This window comes from Nomascus leucogenys, chromosome 10 (assembly GCF_006542625.1).
Source record: "Nomascus leucogenys isolate Asia chromosome 10, Asia_NLE_v1, whole genome shotgun sequence".
NCBI lineage: Eukaryota > Metazoa > Chordata > Mammalia > Primates > Hylobatidae > Nomascus > Nomascus leucogenys.
In genome coordinates, this window is record NC_044390.1 from 91,565,487 (window position 1) to 91,586,994 (window position 21,508).

Genomic DNA, 21,508 nt, shown 5'->3' on the forward strand with positions numbered 1-21,508 from the left:
GTGTGCCTGTGTGTGTTGTGGCAGGCAGTGGGGGGTTATAAGCCCAGACCCTCCAGATAACAACCACAGCGTCAGCCTCAGTTTGCTGAGTGGTATTCAGCACAGGCACTGTGCTCAGCACCCCATGGCCTCCATGAGCCTCCTGTTAAGCTCATACAGAGACTGCTGCCAGACACATTTTACAGAGGGGAAACTGAGGTACAGACACACCAATGGGCTTATCTGAGTTCACCAGCAAATACTTAGCTGAGTCAGGATCAGAAGCCCACTGAGCCAGTGCAAGCAGCGGTTGTGCGCTGGCTGGCTGAGCAGCCAAGCTCAGGCAGAACTACTTACCAGGCGGAGCGTGGAAAGGGTAATACCAAGAGGTAACGCTCTCTTAGGCCTCCACGGCTGACATGAATCTAAGCATGTTCACTCATTTATTCTCACAGCACCCTACAAGGAACTGACTGATTATCCCCATTTCACAGATGGGAAAACAGAGGCCGAGAGGTTAAGCCACCTGGTCAAAGGCCCCAGCTAGCAAGTGGCAGATAGCAGATTCGAACCCATGCACTGGGGCTGCAGACCATGGCCTTAACCCGCCACACGGCCTGCGGCAGAGAAGCGATGATGGGTCCTAGATTTCAGGCCTGGGGAGATCCTGTAAACTCAGCAGGGCCCAGGGGCTCAGGCCTGGCTTCATGGCATCTTCCTGCTGGCCTCTCGCCCTTTGCTGAAATCTGTCCTCAGCTCTGAACCTCTCCTTGAGGACCAATCATATGGGGAGATAACTGGCCAAGAAGTTGAGCAGAGACACAACTTGGGAATGACGGAGCCCTCTGGGTTCTGGGACAGGAATGGCAGGCAGGTGTCATCTATCACGCTGCCTCCAGATGAACAAAGGAGGTTCTGAGGGCCCATCAGGGTGTGACAGCGGAGGAGAGTGCTAAGATCAATTAATGATGCCTGCTGTGAGCAGAGCAGGTGGGCAAGGAGGTCTGTGTACCAAATCGCCCCCAATTCTCTCCTTGAAGACTGTTTCCCCTGGACTTGTGCCCTGGCGAGGTGGGCAGCCCACAGGAAGCAGGGGGGCACAGATGCAGAGGAATTCTCATTCTTAACCAGTTCCCAGTGGAGGCACCTGTACAGGGCCTGCCTCAGATCTGGAGATCCTACAAACACCCTGGACCTGGCCCCTCTGGCTACCCAGCCCTGTACGCCTCTGGTGCTTCTTCCAGCCCAGTTCCAGAGAGTTGGGAGGGAGAGGAGGGGAGCTGTTCGATGCTGGAAGGCAAGCTGGGGCTAGGCCAGGCTGGGCGGGTGGCCGAGAGCCTGGAGAGACAACCTGTTCCTCCAGCTGGGCCCAGGGGACCCCGAGGGACCTGCTTGGCTGAGCCGCTCTGTGTGGGAGCCAGGGGCAGCATAGGCTGGCTTCCTGAGAGACCAGAGAGGTAGCGCTGGGTGTCAAGTTCATGTGTGTCCCTGTGGGAGCTGAGCTGCAAGCCAGGCTGTGCAAGAAAGGCATGCAGGGCCTGACGCCAGGTGCACCATCCCCACAGGGAATAAGGCCAGGAAACGGCACAGGCCCTGGCCACACCAACGGGCTGAGTGCCAGCCGCAGGAACTGCTGGCCAGTGGCTCCCTTTCTCCCAGGACAGGGGCCTGCGACCTGGCTCAGCAGGACCTGGCTGGCGCCGTGCAGTTCCAGCCCTGATCAGATCTGATGCTGGCCAAAGCTGCTGGGGCCCCTGACATGGATACATAGCTCCTTCCCGGGCTGGCGCCCCAAACCAGCAACGTCTCCCATAGCCACACCCTGGGCCGCACACTGTACCTTGGCCCCAGACAGCCCAGCCCTTGTCATGGGGCATCCCGGTTCCAGTGAGACATCCCTGGCGTCATCCCCACACCGGGTTCAACGCCCCACTGGCTTTGCCTCCAAAACAAACTCCCGACGCGCCCTTCCTTCCACCTCCACAGCCACCTGTGCAGTTCAGGCAGCCTCTGTTGCCTGCCAAGAGCTGTGCTGTGACCTCCTGCTTCTGCCCTTGACTCAACAACGGCCAGAGAGAGCTTTCCAAGATATAAATCAGATAACAAGTACCTCCTTCCCCTTCCACAACACACGCTCACTTCAAATCCCTCCAGCAGCCCCTGCCACACCTGAGACAAAATCCACTGCCCGCTGTGGCCTGAGAGGCCCTACACAATCCGGTCCCCACCTCCCTCACCATCCACCTGCCCACCCTTCCCCGGCCACAACCACCCCCGGCGACTCCTTACACACCCCGAGCGTATTTCCACCCCAGGGCCTTTGCATGTGCTGTTCCCTCTGCCCGCAATGCCCACCCAGAGATCTCCCACAGCGGAGCTGCTCCCCACTCCACAGGGTCCTTCCGGAGCCGCCTCTTCACTCGACCCATTTCTCATGGTGGACGAACGACTCTAAAACCATCTTGCTTCGTTACGTGTTCCCTTGTTTAACATCCTTCTCACTCAAAAACACAGCAGCTCCCCAGAGCAGAGACTTCCTCTCCTCCCTACCTAATCCCTGCTCTGCCAGCATGGTGCTTGGGGCCTTGGGTTTTCAACAAATGTCCTGACCCAGCAGCCTCGGATGGGCCCCGGAGGTGGAGGTTGCAGTGAGCGGAGATCGTGCCACCACTGCACTCCAACCTGGCGAGAGTGATACTCCGTCTCAAAAAAAAAAAAAAAAAAAAAAGAGAAGGGGGATGTCACACCCAAGGCAGTGGGAAGGGGACAGCTGATGGTAGCTCCAGTCACCCGGGTTTGTCCCTGGGCTGTGCTGGTCAGAAGGTCAGCCTGGGGTCCTGCTGCCCTCAGACCTTTGGAGCAGCCTGCCAGCAAACGCCGGGCTAGCCCAGGGTGGGGAACCTCTGGGGAGGCAGCCCCCAACACCTGCAAGGCACAATAGCACCTGCTGCATGCCAGGCTGACCTGGAGAAGATGCCTCTTTGGGGACACAGGTTCAGAATTTCTTGGGCCTAGTGGGAAGTGGGGCAGAGATTGAAGATTCAGAGAACAAGCAACCACGTCCACCTGTCTCCTGACCTTGAGCTTCACGTGATGACAGTGAGGTGTGCCTGGGGCAGTCCCTGTGACACAGCGGCTCGGGAGTCACCCCCCACCCTGGCTCCTGGTGAACCCAGAGACCCGGGCCTGGAGCAAGGTCAGGATGCCAGCTGGGGAGGGCAGCCCTTCCTGTCCAGGCCCCAGAGCTGCTGCCAGCCAGGTGCTGGGCCCCATCTGTGATTCCAGAAGCTCCTGCATGGACTGATTGACACCGAATCAGACGCTGGGCTGTAGACATGTTTTTGTGTATTCACCATGCTTTTGAAAATTTTGAGAAGTTGCCAGTGTTGAGAAACCAGGGGGATTTCACATAAGAAGATGGATTTCTGGCTTTGCTGGAAGAACCACCCCAGGCCTGATTTGCCACAGGGTACTCTTGGCCAAGGCCAATACGTGCCCACTTTAGAGAAAACAAGAGTTCTCCAATTTGCCACAGTCCCTACCATTCCCAACTGCCTCCCCCTGCTCAACTGTTCCATGTTTACTTTACTTTCCCTGCCACTGTGGCTGTGGGGTTTGCAGCAGCTGCTCTGGACACACAAATGTCCCTTGCCCATCAGTGCCCTGCTGCCCCAGCCCCACTCAGCCACTGGTGTGCACTCACCCTCCTTGTCGGTGGGGGGCGCTGGGCTCCTGCTCTTGCCCAGGGGGCTGCTGCCAGGCTGCTGAGGGGCATCACTCTCCGGCTGCAGGTGCTGCGGTGGCGGTGGGGCTGGGGGAGCTGGCTTGGTGGGAGCTGCGTCCTCCCGGGGGGGCTCATGGACTTTGGTGACCTGCTGAGGGAAACAGGCAGAAGTGAGCATCCACAGAGGGTGTCCGAAAGTGACAGGGTCAGGGAGAGACATGCACGTGACCAGCCTGGAAACCAAGGCCTGGGAAAGCCAGCGACATGCTCAAGATCCCAGGTGCGGCAAGAAGGGGAGGTCTTAGCACAGAGCACATGGGGGAGCCCACCTCCCAAAAAGCCTGGCCCAGCTGCCTGGTGATGGACAGGGAGAGCCCACTTCCCCAGAAAGCCTGGCCCAGCGGCCTGGTGATGCACAGGGGGAACCCACCTTCCCAGAAAGCCTAGCCCAGCTGTCTGGTGATGGACGGGGGAACCCACCTCCCAGAAAGCCTGGCCCAGCTGTCTGGTGATGGACGGGGGAACCCACCTCCCAGAAAGCCTAGCCCAGCTGTCTGGTGATGGACGGGGGAACCCACCTCCCAGAAAGCCTGGCCCAGCAGCCTGGTGGTGGACAGGAGGCTAGAGCCTGCTATTACCCTCTCCTCCAGCTCCTTCTGTGGACCCAAATTCTCTGGGTCTCAGGGAAGCCAGGACTGAGCAACAGGATTCTGTGGGCCTCGGGGACTGGGCCATATAGCCTGGCATGCCCTGAGCCCATCACTCAAAGCCCCGAGGGACCACCAGCCTGGTCAGCTCAGGGTCTTTTAGCCCAGAGCCCCCAGTTGCAACTGGGAAGCCCGGACTCACCTCCCTGGAGAAGGCACCTCCAAGGGCCCACCCACTCAGCTGAGAGAACCTTCCAGGGGGGGGTTCCCAGAGGGCCCCAGGGTCAGAACTGGTAGGCCCCACCCTTCCCTGGCCAAGCTGTTGCTATAGCTGAGTGGGTGGGGGAAGCTCCTGCCTCCCCATGACCCAGTATCTAATGTGGGGGTTCAAGGGTGCTGCGGGGTGGAAGAGGGGAGGCCTTAGGCCGCCAGTTCCCGCCTTCACCGGGAGCCCCACCCGGTGCGCCTGCCAGCTTCCCCAGCTGTTCCCACCTCAGCTCCGTGGGGATTTCTCCAGGAAACAGAAGCGGATGAGCTGGGCTGCAGGTGCACGCTCCCGCCCGTGGGATTCTCTGTCTCGATGAATGGGAAAGTCAAGGTCAGGGTGGACTCTGTGGGGCTCTGGGGACGGGCACTCACGATGGGGGGGATGGCAGCTGCTCGCTGCTTCAGCTGCTTCAGGTCCAGCGGCTTCTGGGGCGAGGCATTGGCCCGGGGGTCACCAGTCGGGGTGAGGAGGCTGGGCCTTGGGGACAGCAGCCTGCGGGCACACGAGCACCATCAGCTGGGGGCCCACAGCCGGACTCTCCCAGGGTGGGGGGCTGCCCGGTTTTGACGGCCTCTCCTGTCTCAAGCCCTGGGGACGAGGCTGAGGCCCTGAGACACGAGGCGACTGTGCAGGTCACCCAGATAATGTCAACGGTTTCTCTTGGGAAAACAGACCAAGATTTGGGGCCAGGGGAGGGGAGGCATGAGTGGGCAGACAGGTGCCTCCTCACTCGCTCCCCTGGTTCTTGCAGGCCCCATCAGGGACCAAGCCAGCCTCCCACCCCAGCCTAGAGGCCAGCCGGGCAGTGCTAGAGGCCCAGGCTGGGATCAAACATCCCCAAAGACAGCCCCAGGCAAGGAAAATCCCAGAGAAGCCCAGACCTGGGGCCCACACCACACGGAGCCCTTCAGAAGCTGCCAGAAAGCCAAAGAATCAGCCCGATTCAGGGACAGAGAAATGAAGAGATTCACCAAGAGATTCCTCATCACTTGAATCTGAGAGGCTCAGGTGCCAGGGCAAGACAGTGGGCATGGAGCTGAATGAGCTCCGGTTACCGGAGGCAGGAGTGGGGGAGCTGCACCCACTTCCTGGAATCTCTCCCACACACTATCCACGAAGGACGAGGACATGATAACAAGGGCCCAGGCCACAGACTTTGTGTGGAGGGGCAGGCAGGGCGTGCCCACTGTCTACCAATCAGCCACAGTGACAGTTCCTTCCTCTGTCTGCTACTGAGATGCACAACCAGAGGCCGACACAGGGCGCACGGTGCCTAGCAGAGCATGCATTTGGGGGTGTGGCTCCCAAGCTGCTCAGTGGGTGCCGCTTCCTTCAGGAAGCCTTCCAGGATTTCTAAGGCCCCAACACTGGGCATAGCACCTGCCATAATCCCCATCTGGCTCCCCAGTTGGTATGAGGTCTCTGAGGGCAGGAACTGGATCTACTCCAGCCTAAGAACCCTTCACCTGCCCAGTGTGGCTGCCCCGGACTGCCCAGTTCTTGACTCCCTCCTGCAGCCTGCATTTGCTAGGCATAAAGCAGCCTGGCCTGCATTTGGGGGTATAGAGGCAGCCTGGCCTGAGTTTGGGGGTATTTGGAGGCAGCCTGGACTGCGTATGCAGGTATGGAGGTGGCCCGGCCTGCGTCTGCGGGTATGGAGGTGGCCCAGCCTATGTTTGGGGGTATGGAGGTGGCCCGGCCTGCGTTTGGGGGTATGGAAGCAGCCCGGCCTGCATTTGGGTGTATTTGGAGGTGATGCAGAACCCAGTCTCTGTCCTAGGTCTTCCGAGCTAGTGAAATGACCACATGGCAGGCGTGAGGGCAGCAGCCACAGGCCTGGAATTCAGCCAGAGGGCAAAACTCCTGGGTGCCAGAAGCCGGCAGGTCCTGTCAGCACAGCCCCTACTCTGTGCCGTGACCACAGTGATGATGTCCTATGCAGACTATAAGTCACAGCCTACTGGCCTCGAGGTGAGAGCTGTGACAACAGCCCACTCCCCAGCTGCCGATGCGGGATGCCTGGCGCCCAGAGGCACCCATCTCCTTCCTGCAGATGAGCAGGGCAGATGCCCAGGGTGCTGAGGCCCCTGCCGGCAGTCCCCTCTTCAATCTCTGCCATAGCAGGACCATGGGGCCACTGGCATGTGACCGGCCTGTCCTGCCGGTACCAGCCTGCTGCCTGCATCTGCCACACGCTCAGCTGAGCAGGGAGAGCAGACACAGACTTGGTGACGCCTGCTTAGGCTGCCCATGGCGCACAGACGGGGGCCAGACGAGGAAGGTCACCCTGACTTCTGCATGCACCTCCACCGCCCCCACCGCCGGCCCACTCTCCTCCCTCCCCTCCCTCCACTTGTCCTGACCCTGCTTGATCTCCCAGGACCACCTAAAGCCTCTTCTTTGGCTGCTGCCATGCCTCACTCCCTGGACCTGGGCCCAGCCATGCTCTCCCCGCCATCCTCAGGACAAGGTACCCTAACCCAGGTCCAAACACAGACGGTATCACCTGTCCCAACATTCTCCACCTGCGGCTTCAACTGCCACCACCCCCATGTCCCTCCCCGCAGTTTTATCTATCACCATCCATTTCAACCAGCTCGCACTTGCAAGCTTAAATTTAAGACAGAATTCCCCAGCCACTTTGGAAAGCAGTCGGTGAGCCCTCATTGCCCTAAACCCAGCACCTCCACTCCTAGGCACACACCAGGCAAATGAGAGCAAATGTCTACGCAGAAACCTGCACGCGCCCATCACTGCAGCACCGCCCAGCCCACCACAGCCAGAAGGCAGAGACAACCCGACATCCACCAAGAGACGAACACGGAGACAAAGCGTGCCCTGTCCGCACAATGGAACACGTGGCCATCAAAAGGCATGAGGCTCTGACACGAGCTATGACGTGGGTGGACCCTGAAGACATGACGCGCGTGAAACAAGCTAGTCACAGAAGGCCTCTAGTGTAGATTCCGTTCCTGTGAAAAGTCCAGAACGGGCCAATCCATCCAGACAGAAAGGAGATGAGTGGGTGCCAGGGCTGGGAGGAGGGAGGATGGGGGTGACTAGTGATGGGCATAGGGTTTCTTTCTTAGTATAACACTGAATATACTAAGAAAAACTGAATGATACACATTTTTTTTTTTGAGACAGGGTCTTGCTATGTCACCCAGGCTGGAGTGCAGTGCTGCAATCTCACTGCAGCCTCGACCTCCTGGGCTCATGCAATCCTCCCACCTCAGCCTCCGGAATTGCTGAGGCTAAAGGCACACATCACCATGCCTGACTGATTTTTGCTTTTTTTTTTTTTTTTTTTTTGGTAGAGCCAAAGTTTCTCTATGTTGCCCACGCTAGTCTTGAACTCCTGGGCTCAAGCTATCCTCCTGCCTTAGCCACTCAAAGGGCTAGGACTGCAGGTGTGTGCCACCGTGCCTGGCCTAAATAATACGCTTTCAATGGTGAAATGTATGCTATATGAATGATATCTTAATAACTCTGTTACAAAATGAAATGAAGACCATACTATATGCTAGCCATAAAATAAAGGGTTCGACGTATCAGCTGCATTTTCTCTATGAACAGTAAAAATAGTATTTTTATATGTGTGTACAAATGGAAAAATAAAATATAAATTTTAAGGTTGAAATGCAAACGTTTGTATATGTGTAAAGATAATTCTACAGAGATAAAAAATATGATGTTATTACACACACAAAACATGAGGCGCCACTGTCCCATGCAGTCTGTCCAAGAGCTTGGGTTTTCTACGTGGGGCCTGAGTGCCCCCTGTGCCTTGGTTTCCCTGTGGCCCCTCACCTAGTAGGGGGTGGGCAGTCAGATTGGCAGGGGGTGAGCGGGGGCAGGGGCTGCTGCCCAGAGGCTCTCAGCAGGTACCCTCTGGGGGGCACACAAAGAGGCCCAGACCCCTCTTTCTTGAGCCCCCAGAGCAAGTGGGGACCGTGGTCATGGAGGTAGCACTTTATAGTTTATAAGAGGTCTTCTGATCCCAGCCAGAGCTCTCTCATGGTAAAGAAGGCAGCAGCCAACACAAGGGCTGGGTTCAAGTTCTCAAGGAGAATGAGAGTCCTAAGCTCCCAGAGGGAGCGGCCACCAATAGTGGAGGAGGAAGGTGGCAAACGCTCGGAGCTCAGGGTCCATCCGACCGCCCCTTGTCCCGTAGCCATGCTGGAGGAGCGCCGCCTCCAGAAGCCCTCCTGGCTGGCTCTCCCCACCCTCCACTCTCCCTTCTTTATTTTATATATTATTTTTTTGGAGACAGAGTCTTGCTCTGTTGCCCAGGCTGGAGTGCAGTGGCACAATCTTGGCTCACTGCAAGCTCTGCTTCCTGGGCTCAAGTGATCCTCCTGCCTCAGCCTCCCTAGTAGCTGGGATTACAGGCACGTGCCACCATACCTGGCTAATTTTTTTTGTATTTTAACGGAGACATGCTTTCCATGTTGGTCAGGCTGGTCTTGAACTCTTGACCTCAAATGATCCACCCACCTTGGCTTCACAAAGTGCTGGGATTACAGGCATGAGCCACCGCGCCCGGCCTCTCTCCTTTGTTTTCTTAGAAGGCAGCCACTTCTATTTTCCTTTCTGGAGGCCTGGGTGGGGTGGGGACTCTCAGGGCCTGGCACGCAGCATGTGTCCGGGAGGGGCCCTGCCCTGCCTACCCAGCCCTGCAGTTGCGAGCAAAGGCTCGGATCCCCTCTTTGACCATGTGACTTAGCCAACTGTGCCTTGGTTTCTCAATCTGGCGAGTGGAGACGAAAGCTTCAAGGCCGTCCACGGGTGGGCGTGGGGATGCTGGTGACCAGCACGTGGGGCCGAGTGGGTCGGGCCACCTTCTCCTCACTGTCGTTTTCCTTCCCACTCAGGAAGGCCAGTGGGGGAGGGGGGCACGAGAAGGGGAACAAGGGCCTGGGGCCATTCATCAGGAACATGCTGGGCCTGCAACAGTACATCCCCTCTCCACCCAGCCCTTGCCTCAGTTTCCCCATGGTCATCAAGCTGGGACGATCCTTGCCACCATCCTAGGGCTGGGAGGGAGAGGGAGGGCTGGTTTGTGAACAGGCATCCCTTGCCTTTCCAAGGCCCCAAGATAAACCCTGACCCGTCACTCCCACCCGTGGGGCCTACCCACCTCTCTGACCTCTCCACCCTCTCTTCCCTGGGCTGCTCACTCCACTCTACTCCCTGCTAGAGGCCTCTCTGCTGTCCACTGGACATACGCTCATGCGGCCACAGGGCCTTTGCACTGGTGGTTCCCAGGGGGTCTGGCTTTCCCTCACACTAAGGCTCTCATTGCCCTCCAATGTCACCTCCCCAGAGGCCCTCCCCGCCTGACCAGTCCACTCTCCCCCACTCCCCATCACCCACTCATCCCATAAACAATGGTTTCCTTCTCCACGCCCTCACTAGAATATAAGCGCCTGGAGTCAGGGCCTCATCTATGCAGTTTCCAGCACCCCCGGCGCCTGGCGCATGCTGGTGCCATCAGTCACTTGCAGAATAAAGTAACAAAGGTGAAATTGCAGTTATGATCTTCCAAAATGCCAGAGGGACAGCTGAAGGAGCTGCACTCCAGCTCCCTCTTGGGGTGACCTCTGGGGGGTGTCCCAAAGCAGATCCAAAGGAGGGCAGCTAATCCCTGACTGAGCACCCACTGTGGCCCGGCATTAACTGAGTTATTCTTGCAATAAGCCATCCATGCCCACCTTACAGATGAGAAAACTGAGGCTTGGGGGAGGGGACTCCCAAGGCCAGGCCCTGCCAGAAAAGTATCCAGGCACCTTCTCTGAAGAGTAAGACAGGGGAGGGCAGGCAGGCTTGGGGTTTTGCAATCGAAGCCACTATCTCTGGTTGTCTGCCAGGAAAACACCCAGGCAGGGGCACCTCGAAGAAAGCGCCAGCGGCCGAAGGAGAATGTGATTTTCTCTCTCCCAAAGGCACCCGGGCGGGGGCCAGACGAGTCATCTTGCGTCCATCCAGGAACACAGAGCTCCCCCACTGGAGCTGCCAGGCAGGAGGGATGATACTGGGCGGGCAGCCAGGAGCAGGGGTCGCCTGGGGGGCCCACCCGTCCCGCCAGCCCTTCCCGGGAGGCCCTGGCTGCCGGGGCCTAGGCTGACGCATCTTGTCCGCATCCTCCAGCGTCTGCCCGGCCCTGCGCAGTCGTGGCCAGCAGAGGGAGGGTTGGCGGGCTGCCGGCCAGGACGAGGTCAGCAGGCTGGCCAGAGTCCAGCCTCGTTCACTGAGAGGGCAAAGCAGGCCCCAAGGGCGGGGGCCTGGGCCTAGTTGCACAGGGCGGGACAAACCAGGTGTCCTGACTCCCAGCCGAGGACTCCTGCACCCCAGGGGCTGTGTGCTGGACACTGGGCAAGGGGTGGATGCACGCTAGGCCCAGCTGGGGGAGGGAGGACACGGCCCTGTGTGGGGCTGCAGGGGAGAGGACGGGAGGCTGCAAGTGCCCTGCGGGACCTCAGGCGTAGCCTGAACGTTCTGGGGACGGACAGGATGCAAGCTGATGCCCCGGCTCCCCAGCCCGGGGCCGGCCACATGGACCCAAAACACAGACTCTGGGAGGCAGCTTATCAGTGGGGCTGCCCCGTGACCTCAGCGCTCCCCCTGCAAAGGCAGAAACATGTGTTTCCACAACTGTCCCCACAGCCAGCAGGAGCGGGGTGGGGAGCCGTCTGCCCTGACCTCGCTACCCAGGCACAATGGCCCTGGCTGCCTGCCTCTAGGGCAGACCCAGCCACACCATGAGCACTGTTTTCCAAGCTGGGACTGTCGGGCAAGAAGCTCAGGGGTTCGGTGCCCTCAGAAACCCGCAGGCCAGGCCTTTGCTCATCACAGGGTCCGGGTCAGGCCATCCACTTCTCACACACGGGCGCGGTTCCTGTCGGCAGTGATTCCCGGGGACCCCGAGATTTTGTTTTGTGGAACCTACAGAGATCCGGGTGAACCTCAGTTCCTGGAATGTCCTAGGACTTCCCCCTTTAACATGGTCCAGGGTGAACCCCAGGGCAGAGACAAGTGCCCCCGCATGACCCCGCGGGTCCGATTTTCCTCCCTCGATCGCTCTGCCCAGGACCATTCCAAGGGACTTGGGAGGGGAGAAAACAGACCACGCTGTAGTCAAAATAAAATGGCCCGCCTGCCCCACCAGAAAACAATTCCTCCAGCCGTCCAGATGTGAGCAGGACGCAGTCTCTGCGGGTCTGCCCTCTGCCACCAGAGATTGGCCCTAACTTGGGTAGCCATCTTTGGTTCTGGGCTGGAGGCCTTGAGGCCCAAAGCATCTGTGCTGAAAATGGGTAAAAGGCGGCATTCTCAGGGATGTGGGGTCACCCAGGCCAGGAGCAAAGACGGAGGCCAGAAAGGAAAGAACATACCTCAGAGACATCAGCACCCAAACAGGACGGCACTGGGTTCTTCCAGGCCATCCCAGCTGGAGAGGAATTTGCAAAGGGAACCTCTGCACCTGTGATCCAAGGTGATCCAAGGTGATCACCTGTGATCCTGAGCCCTGGACCCTCGGCTGACGGGAGATGAACCACCAAAAACATGTTGAACCTGTGGCTTTTCCCCATCCCCATGGCCACCATGCTCGTATCTCCACCACCGGCCCCAGGGCACTTGCAGCTGCCTCCTGACTGTGCCTCTCACTCCCAGCAAATCCCCCACATGGCTTCATGGGTAAATCACATCTGGCTCTCTTAGGAGAGGCTCGTAAAGGCCTTCTCACTGCCCTGAGAACAAAATGCAGCCCCCACCTGCCAGGGCGTGACTCAGTGCCCCCACTCCCATGAGAGCTGTCCCCCGTCCTGCCAGGCTGCCCACCCCACACCACCAGGCTGCCCCCTCCCTGAGCCACCCTTTGGCACCTGAATCCACCAAGCTCATTCCCACCTTGGGCCTTTGCACTTGCTGTTCCCGCCACACTGAAGGTAGAACTGTGTCCCCCCAAAGAAGGTATATTCAAGTCCTAACCCAGGGTCTCTGTGAATGTGACCTTATTTGGAAATAGGCTGTTTGCTGATATAATCAAGTTAAGATGAAGCTGCACTAGATTAGGACAGCTGCTCATCCAATGCCTGGTGTTCTTAGAAGAAAATGTGGACACAGAGATGCACAGGGCAAAGGTCATGTGACAGCAGAGGCAAAGACAGAGTGGCGTGCCAGCAATCACGACCGCCAGCAGCAGCCAGGAGCTGGCAGAGGTGGGATGGATCTGCCCAGAGGCTCAGAGGATGCGTCTCGGCCTGCATAGTGCCCCCAAGCTCCTGGCCTCCAGGACTGTATTTGTTTCAAGCCACCTGGCTCGAGCTACTTGTGAGGGCGGCCCTAGGAAGCAAGCAGGCTGCCTGGCACACTCTCTCCCTAACGCTGCCCAGGGCTGCCTCCTCCATCCGGGTCTCAGCTTGGATGTCACCTCCTGGGGAGGTCCTCCCAGCCACACCTCCGCCCCTTCCCAGCCTGCATTTCCCATGCCTGGACTCTACGCCAAGTCTGCCTCCCTAACCACACCTCGGGCTCCCCCAAAGCAGGCAGAGCCAGACTGGGTGCGGCTGTCTAAGTAGGTAGTCGCTGCTCAGTGTCTGCAGACAAAAGCCAAGGTTAGGGCTGCCTGGCGCCCACTCACCGGTTCTTGTCGCCGCCCTCGGGCTCATCCACCTCGTCTGCACTGCAGGTGGCACTGGAGTCGCTGTCCTGGGGGGCGCCCGAGCCCTTGGCTGTGGTGGCCCTGCCGCTCCCGCCCTCCTTCTTCTCTGCCTTGAGTGCCCCCTCAGCTGTGACCTCAGCGGCCTCCGTGTCCTTGCCCTTAGCCGGCCCCTCCTCGGCTTCCTCCGTGCCCTCGCTCTTGACGGGCTCCTCCGCCTTCCCTGTGTCCACTGCCAGCTCCTCAGCCGCGGGGGGCTTCTGCTCCTCCCCCTCCTCCACTGGGGGCGCCACTGCGGTCTCCTCCTCCTTCTCCTCCTTGGGGACCACAGGAGGGGATGCAGAGGGCGATGGGGGTGCTGGTGGGGGCGTAGGGGCTCCGGTGGCTTCAGAGGCCGGGGTGGGCTCAGTGGGGGCTGGGATGTCCTCTGGCGGTGGGGTGGGTGGCTCTGGGGGTGGCCCGTCGGTGCCCAGGGCGGCTGGGGGCTTGGGCCCATTCTGCCCTGTGTCCTTGGCGGCCTCAGCTCGAGGAGAGGGGATGCTCTCGGTGTCTGAGCTGTTGTTGACAGTGGCTGTGCGGGGTGAGAAGGAAGAGGGGATGAGCAGGGTCTGATGGGGGCTCCAGAAGAGATGCGTGGCCCTGGCCCTGACCCTCGGGATGAGGCCACTCTGTTGCCTGATGCCAAAACAGCCCCGAGGCTCCTATACACCTGGGCCCCTGCCTGGAGCCCCGCCCCTGGCCAGGCCCCTACCCACAGCTGCTGCCCTTCCCTGGCCACCTTTCTCCCGGTCTGACCCTGCTGGCATAACCTGGTTAATTCCCAACCCCAGGACCTCCTGGTGGTCAGCACCCCTGACAGATGGAGCCAGCCTGAGGGCGGGCGTGGGCAGAGGCCTTCGTCCTGGGGGTCTCCGTGTTCTCATCTGAGCTCTAACCCCGGCTCTGCCCCGCACTGGCTGTGTGCCATGGGAAACTCAGGTTACCTCCTGGGCCTCAGTTTTCCCATCTGTAGAATGGGAGAACAATAGTTCCCATCTCACAGGGAGGAGAAGCCAGCGATTGTGATGGCAAGGGCAGCTGCCTGGTGACTGCTTGCTGCTGCACCATCATCACCACCATCATCATCACATGACAGTGTAGAATGCGCTCAGTGTGCGTGCAGGGGCCCCAGGCACAGTGGACAATGAGGCCAGTGCGTGCGCAGGGGCCCCAGGCACAGTGGACAACGAGGCCAGTGCGTGTGCAGGGTCCCCGGGGCACAGCCCACACCAACGGCCTCGGCATGGGTTTTACACAGCAGGAGCGCAATCTGTGTTGACAGAGTGGCAGGATGAAAGCATGCACCCAAGGATGGTGAGGAGACCCCAGCCGCATTCCTGGCTCTCTAGCCCCCAAACCCACACCAGGCTCTTCTTTGAGTCTCAATGTCCCCCATTTCCTGTAAAATGGGGATACTTGAAAATCCCTGCATTTGCTATCAGGAAATCAAACCCAGTCGGAGACCCAAGTGTACCAGTGAAAATCAGCAAAGCAGTGGAAACAGGAAACTGGTCTGCTGGAGTGAGCCCGGGACCAGCATGGGGAACAGCCACTGTGCTGGGAAGGAAGCCCAGAGGCCGCAGAGCACAAACGGTGGCACTCACAGAAAGAGGCATGTGCTCAGAAGCAGGGTTCCTTGTGGAGGACCGGGGACCTCGGGATGCCCGCCCCGGCCCGGCCCTACCCCCCAGGCCAGCCGGCCACATTCGTACCTGGGCCACTGCATTCCCCTCTGGGCACCTCATTCCCAGAGGCATGTAAGGCTGGAAGGAAGTCAGAGAAGAGTTAGAAGTGAGGAGGCACCAAGTAGTGGGAGGGGAGGGAGGAGGCAACGTGGCCAAGAGGGGCCTGAAGCCCGGTGCACAGCAGTGAGGCCTCGCTGCTGCTCGCTCTCCTGCCCCGACTGCCCTTCTCCTTGGACCGATGAGCCCTCTCCCTCTGGGCTCTGGCCAGCGGCCACAGGTGACCCGCAATAGCCCTGCACAGGCTGGTCCAGTGGCCTGTTCAAGGCCAGCCAATAATGGGGTTGTTCAGGGTGAAAAGTGAGCTTCAGCCACTCTGGGTGTCCTTGCCCTAAGTCATCAGCCTCCTGGTGGAACCAGGCTCCCAGGATGCCTGGAGTGGGAGGTGCTGACCTCAGGGGTGAGAAAGGTTGCAGGGAGAGGCTTTTGGGGCTGCTGGGGCCTCTTCAGCCTTCATTGCCCCCCACCAATCCCCCAGTCTCTCCTGCTTCTCACCTCCCTTCAGGACCCAGAGCAGAGGCCACCCTTTTTAGAAACAATAGCAATGACAGCAACGCTGGCTGCGTGCAGGCCAGGCTCCGTGCCGACTTCTTCACACGACTCCTTTAAGACCTCTAAGACTGGGACCATCAACTCTCATGTGCAGATGAGGAAATGGAGGCAGACAGATTAATCAGCTTGCCCAAGGCCACGCTGTGGAGGGGAGAGCACTGAGCCCAGCTTCCTGTGTCCCTAACCCCTGGTCTTCCTCTGCCTGGTGACTTCAGCAATGTCATTCCCTTCCTTCCACAGTTAGAGTACGGGACGTTGGGAGGCCAACGCTGAGGGCCCCAGGACCAGGGATGAAACCTCTGGGTCTCAGTTTGTTCATCTACAAAATGGACAGTTAACACCTCCGTCTCACGGTTATCGAGAGGGTCTGGGGCAGGAGCCTGCATGAGAAGCACTCCAAGGGCTTGTGACAATGCAGGTGGCTGCGCTATGCCCCAAAGGTTTCTGATTCAGTATGTGTGGACTGGGGCCCAAGAATCAGTACTTCTAATAAATCCCAGGGAACACCCTGCCACCGCTGCCCTAGAATCCAGGTGAAGTGCTTTGTGCAGCGCCTGACACACAGTAGGTGCTTAACAAGAGCGACAAAAAACCCACCAAAAATAAAAAATAAAAACACACCACCAGATGGCCTCCTTTCCTTTCTGCCTGGAGGTCCCCAGTACCAGGCTGCCTGGGTTTGAACCCCAGTCACCAAATGTGCCTTGGATAACCCCGCTATGCCTCAGTCTCCCCATCTGTAAAATGTGGAGAACAGCACTGCTTCGTTCACTATGAGGATATTATTATTATTACTTGAGAAACCACTGGGTCAGGGTATCACTCCCAGCCCTGCGCTGCTGTATTTCCAGCCCAGATGCAACAAGGCGCTTTCCACCGCCCCCGGGGAAGGGCCTGCAGTGCCACTGGGGCTGGCTGGGTCTCCGGTGAGATTCAGGCAGGGCAATCTCAGGCTCCAACCCAGCACCTGCCTCACCTCCCCATCCTGAGCACAAGAGACAGGTCACGCAGTGTGCGCTGGCTGGGCTGGCAGACCCCGAGCCTACCGGCTATGTGCTGGGACACCCCATGGGAGGGGTTCTCCTCTCCCCTGGCCTCAGTCTCCTCGTCCTTAAGATGGGGTAACACCCTGGGCACCAGGAGGCTTAATCAGGGCCTCTGACCTGCCGTCCCCAATCTCTCAGAGCAGCCACGGAAGACCACCGTGTTGTCACAGAAGCCTCAGCTCCAGCCACCTCAGCCCTCCCTCCTCCCCCACCCAGCAGAGCATGCCCCTCCCCATCCCTTCGGGGCTACGTAAGCTCTGCAAGCGATGCGGGGGTCATTACCACACAGCCCTGGGCAGCATCTGCTCCGGTTTTAATGTGTGGCCACAGCTTGGCTTCTTAAAATGCTCCCACCAAGCCTGCATCCTGCCCATTCAGACACTGGAGGGATATTTACAGAGGGGACTGGGTTTCTGCTCCCAGGGTCTTCTCTTGTCCTGGCTACAGACCCAGGACCCAAAATGGGATGACCCAAGGGACTCGTGGCCCAGGCCTTCCTTCTATCAGACACTGGCCAGGCCTCTGGCCAACTTGGGTCAGAGAGACCCAAAGCTGGTGGGGAGGCCAGACTCAGTGTCCCTGACCCACCCCCAACTTGAGATGACAGTCACCCAAGGGCCCAGTTGCCCATTTCCAGCCAGGAGCGGGGATTCGGGCTGGTGAAACACTGCGGGCTGGAGGAGCCTGGATTTATCTGCAGGCTGGGCTTATGGAACCAAGAGGTGACTTGCACCTTCTGCCAGGGAGAAGCCAGGGCGTTCAAAGGCAGAGAGGGAGGGAGGACAGGAACAAGAAGAAGGACCCCAGACGGGGCAGGAGGAAGGAGGGTTGAATTCACCAAGGACTTGGGCTCCGCTGGGCTGCTTGCTTCTCCTTCAGAGTCAGAAAGGAGAGTAGGGACACTCAGCAGAGAAGGGCTGGGGTCCTCCAGGGGCCTTCGGTCATGCCACAGGGGGAGCAGTCTAGACCCCCAGCTTCCTCTTTGACAGGGAAAAAGAGGCACAGGGTGGGGGTCGAAGGTGGATGAACTCGTGACCGAGTGCGGGGCCAGGTGTGGGCAGCCCGTGTTCAGTTCCCGGGTCTATAACCACTGATAACAAAGTTGACCGTGTGTTCTCCGGAGCCCTGGACAACACACAGCTCATGTGTTCACAGCCCTCCATTTGAGGGGACTGGGGGGGACCTGCCAGCACCACGCACACGATGGCTTTACGCCCTCTCTTCAGCAGCACTCACCTGGTGGGGCATTTGTCTAGTCTACAGCTGGTGCAAACGACACACTCTGTGGTACCTGGGGCACCTAGGCCTGGACCTTTGAGTGCTCGAGCCTCAGTTTCCCCACATAGAAAACAGGGACACCAAAGAAGGGGACGGAATTATTTATCACCCAAATAGGGACACTTAGGAGTAAAAGGAGGCACTGAAAATAACTATATAACTTTTACAATATTTACCGACTGACACATAGGTTCTATTTATACTGGTTACCTTGTAAAAGAGTTCTGGTCAAAAAACAATTTTCGGGCCTGGTGTGGTGACTCACACCTGTAATTCCAGCACTTTGGGAGGCCAAGGTGGGCAGATCACCTGAGGTCAGGCGTTTGAGACCAGCCTGACCAACACGGCGAAACCCCATCTCTACTAAAAATGCAAAAATTAGCCGGGTGTGGCGGCGGGTGCCTCTAATCCCAGCTACTCAGGAGGCTGAGGCAGGAGAATTGCTTGAACCTGAGAGGCAGAGGTTACAGTGAGCCGTGATCATGTCACTGCACTCCAGCCTGGGCGACAGAGCAAGACTCCGTCTCAAAAAAAAAAACAAAAAACTTTTCCAGGCCAGGCGCGGTGGCTCACGCTTGTAATCCCAGCACTCTGGGAGGCCGAGGCGGGTGGATCACGAGGTCAGGAGATCAAGACCACGGTGAAACCTTGTCTCTACTAAAAATACAAAAAAATTAACCGGGTGTGGTGGCGGGCGCCTGTAGTCCCAGCTACTCCGGAGGCTGAGGCAGGAGAATGGCGTGAACCTGGGAGGCGGAGCTTGCAGTGAGCCGAGATTGTGCCACTGCACTCCAGCCTGGGCGACAGAGCAAGACTCCATTTCAAAAAAACAACAACAACAACAAAAAACTTTTCCAAAGTAAATTTTTTTCTAAACTGTGACACCGGATGGGGTGAAAGACAGCAGGCACCCACAGGGCTGGCCTGGACATCCCATCACCCAAGCATAAGACTGAACTCATGGGCGTCAGAAGGGCTGAGTGAGGCTTGGGGCTCCCAGAGAAGCTAATTATTCTCAGTATTGTGGCCATCATCCTTGTGCCCATTACGGGTGAGTTTCTGGCAAGTCAGGCCCGCCCCTTCCAGGGAGTCGAGGCCCCTTCTAAGAAGGACCCAGATGACTCAGGGGAGAGGAGGCTGACAGGGTCAGTTCCCGCCATGCCCTCCCTCAGAGCTCAGACCCACAGCTGCCAGCCACCACCAAGCCGCGCCAGCCCTCACCTTCGGCCTCTTCCACCATCTCCTCCTCGTTTCCGCTCACGCCCGACGCCTCCATCTCCTCATCCTCCACTACGGGCGGGAACGCAGCCTCCTCGCTGGCCGCCGCCGGGGCTTTCTTCTTCTTCCTCCGTGCGTTCCTCTCCTTCTCCTGGGACACAGGGAAGCAGCAGATCAGGACTGGGGCCTGGGCTGTCAGCTCGGGGACTCCCCATGCCTGGGGCCGCACCACAGGTGCAAAGGGCAGTGATCCCGGCCATGAGGCAATGAGGGTGACCGTCCCCCTCACACCCCACCTCGGCAGCCAAGCGTGCCAGGGTTTATTTTTACTGGAGGCTTTATTCTTCCATTGAGCCCCAGATACTCTCTGGGTACAGGCTGGCCCCTCAGCCACCTTGACATCCTTCCTGAGTGCGAGGGAACCTGCCTGACATTGCCCAGGACTATCCTAGTCAGAGCGAGTGACCACACCTCCTGGGGACACCCTGTCAGCTTCATCACCACACGTGGAGTGAATGAATACAGGAAGCTTTTCCTTGCTACGCAAGTCTCACCTGTCCCCGGGGGACAGGCCAGCTTGGGAAGCTCGCGTTTCATTCCCTGAACCTTTACAGAACACCTACTGTGTGCCCGGCTCTGCATACCAGGGCTGTGAGGACACAAGGCACGGGGTAGACAAGGTCCTGCCCTTGGAGGCTGCCCTGCTGTTGGGGAGATCAGCAACGTGCTCCTCACACAGAAGCAGTACTCAGAGGGTCAGAGGGTCGTGCGGGTGAAACAGGGTGGGACAAGGAGCACAAGGGCAGGGGCTCCTCTGGACAGAACAGTCTGGAAGGACTTCTGCAAGGAAGTGACATTTGAGTTAAGATTTGATGGTGGAGGGAATGGGCCAGGCCAGGCTCTGGACGAGAGTGGCAGGTGCAGGGAGTCACAGGTGCAAAGACCCCCGTGTGGGGAACATGCCGGGTGTGTCCAGGAATGGAAAGAAGCCCGCATCGTGGGGCCTCCACTTTCCCCGCGCCACGCCCTGCTCTTGGGAACCCCAGCTCCTCACACACAGAGCCCACCCTTCTTCCCCCAGCTCCTCACACACAGAGCCCACCCTTCTTCCCCCAGCTTAGGCACCATCATCAAACTGCTCGTCTTTGTAGCTCACTGCAGTGGGTGTCTCTTTGTCCCCATGCTGAGCCAGGCAGAGGCTCAGAAAGCATTTGTTGACTGACTTGCTGGGCAACTGTGAAAGGCCAGCCTTCGTGGGCTTGAACGCATAGACGCAGAGAGCAGGGGCATCGTGGAGGCCGCATCTCGAAGCGACTGGGGACTCCCAGGGGGACTGGAAAGACACTGGAGGGTGCCCACCACAGCCTGGTGTGACAGGAGGGGCGGCAGCCTGATCCCTCTGGGGTTGCTGAGAAAGAGGTGGGCCCTCTGCCACACCTGGAGGTACCCACAGCTCTCAGCCAAGAGCCCTGTACTGGGTTGAATGGTGTCCCTCAAAGTTCACATCAACCTGGAACCTCAGACCTTATTTAGAAACAGGATCCTGCAGATGTCATTAGTTAAGATGATGCCACACTGGAGTGGGGTGGGCCCTAAATCCAACAGGACTGACAGCCTTGGAAGAAGAGGGAAACACGGATTTAGGGACACGAAGGCCCTGTGGCAGTGGAGGCACATGGGGCGGGATGCAGCTACAAGCCAAGGAATGTCATGAACTGCCAGCAGTCGCTGGAAGATGGAAGAGGCTCCCCTGCAGCCTTGAACGTGAGCACAGCCCTGTGGACACTTGGGCTCCAGACGTCTAGCCTCCAGAATTGGAGGAGAATACAGCTCTGTTGTTTGAAGCCACTGGTCTGTGGTACTTCCTTGTGGCAGCCAGGAGGAATCACACATCCCTCTGCGCTGGTGCACCCGGATTCCAAGAAAAAGCTGCCTGACGTCCAGACCACACAGCCTGCTCTCGGGCAAATGCCAGGTGGGCCCTGCCCACCCCAGCCCTTCACCGTGGCCAGGCTGGAGCTGGGCCTCATGGAGGGGAGGAGAGGGGGTCTCAGGCTCCAAGCCCCAGCCACAGGCAGGGAGTGGGATCACTTCCTGTCCTGCCTTCTTCCTGAGCAAACAGGGTTCCTCTGAGCACAGCCACTTGGAACTCAGGGAGGAAAAGGGAAACGTCTGCTCGTCCGTTAGTCACGGTTTCCGTCACCAACAGTCGGCCAGAGGGCCACAGCCCTGCCCCTGCCAGTGCCCACAGGGCCCACAGGGATGCCCAGCTCTGCAACCCCGCACACGTCCTGGGCCCAGTCCCAGCCCTGCCCCGAATCCTGAGCCTCTCCCAGGAGAGTTCGAGCCTGTG

General features: G+C 58.8%; 1 protein-coding gene across 21 annotated transcripts in view; it reads right to left on the minus strand.

The window, feature by feature from the left end:
- Positions 1-21,508, minus strand: part of NCOR2 (nuclear receptor corepressor 2) — a 243,161-nt gene that overhangs the window by 34,506 nt on the left and 187,147 nt on the right. For 16 of the 21 annotated variants that reach the window (XM_030821637.1, XM_030821636.1, XM_030821653.1 and 13 more), the window contains 5 exons: positions 19,159-19,306; positions 15,032-15,082; positions 13,263-13,851; positions 4,990-5,110; positions 3,683-3,854 (listed from right to left, as the gene is read on the minus strand). In XM_030821637.1, coding sequence (XP_030677497.1) covers positions 3,683-3,854; positions 4,990-5,110; positions 13,263-13,851; positions 15,032-15,082; positions 19,159-19,306 — 1,081 coding nt within the window. The remainder of the gene's footprint in view (positions 1-3,682; positions 3,855-4,989; positions 5,111-13,262; positions 13,852-15,031; positions 15,083-19,158; positions 19,307-21,508) is intronic. The other 5 variants (XM_030821655.1, XM_030821646.1, XM_030821650.1 and 2 more) reach the window with 2 other exon arrangements.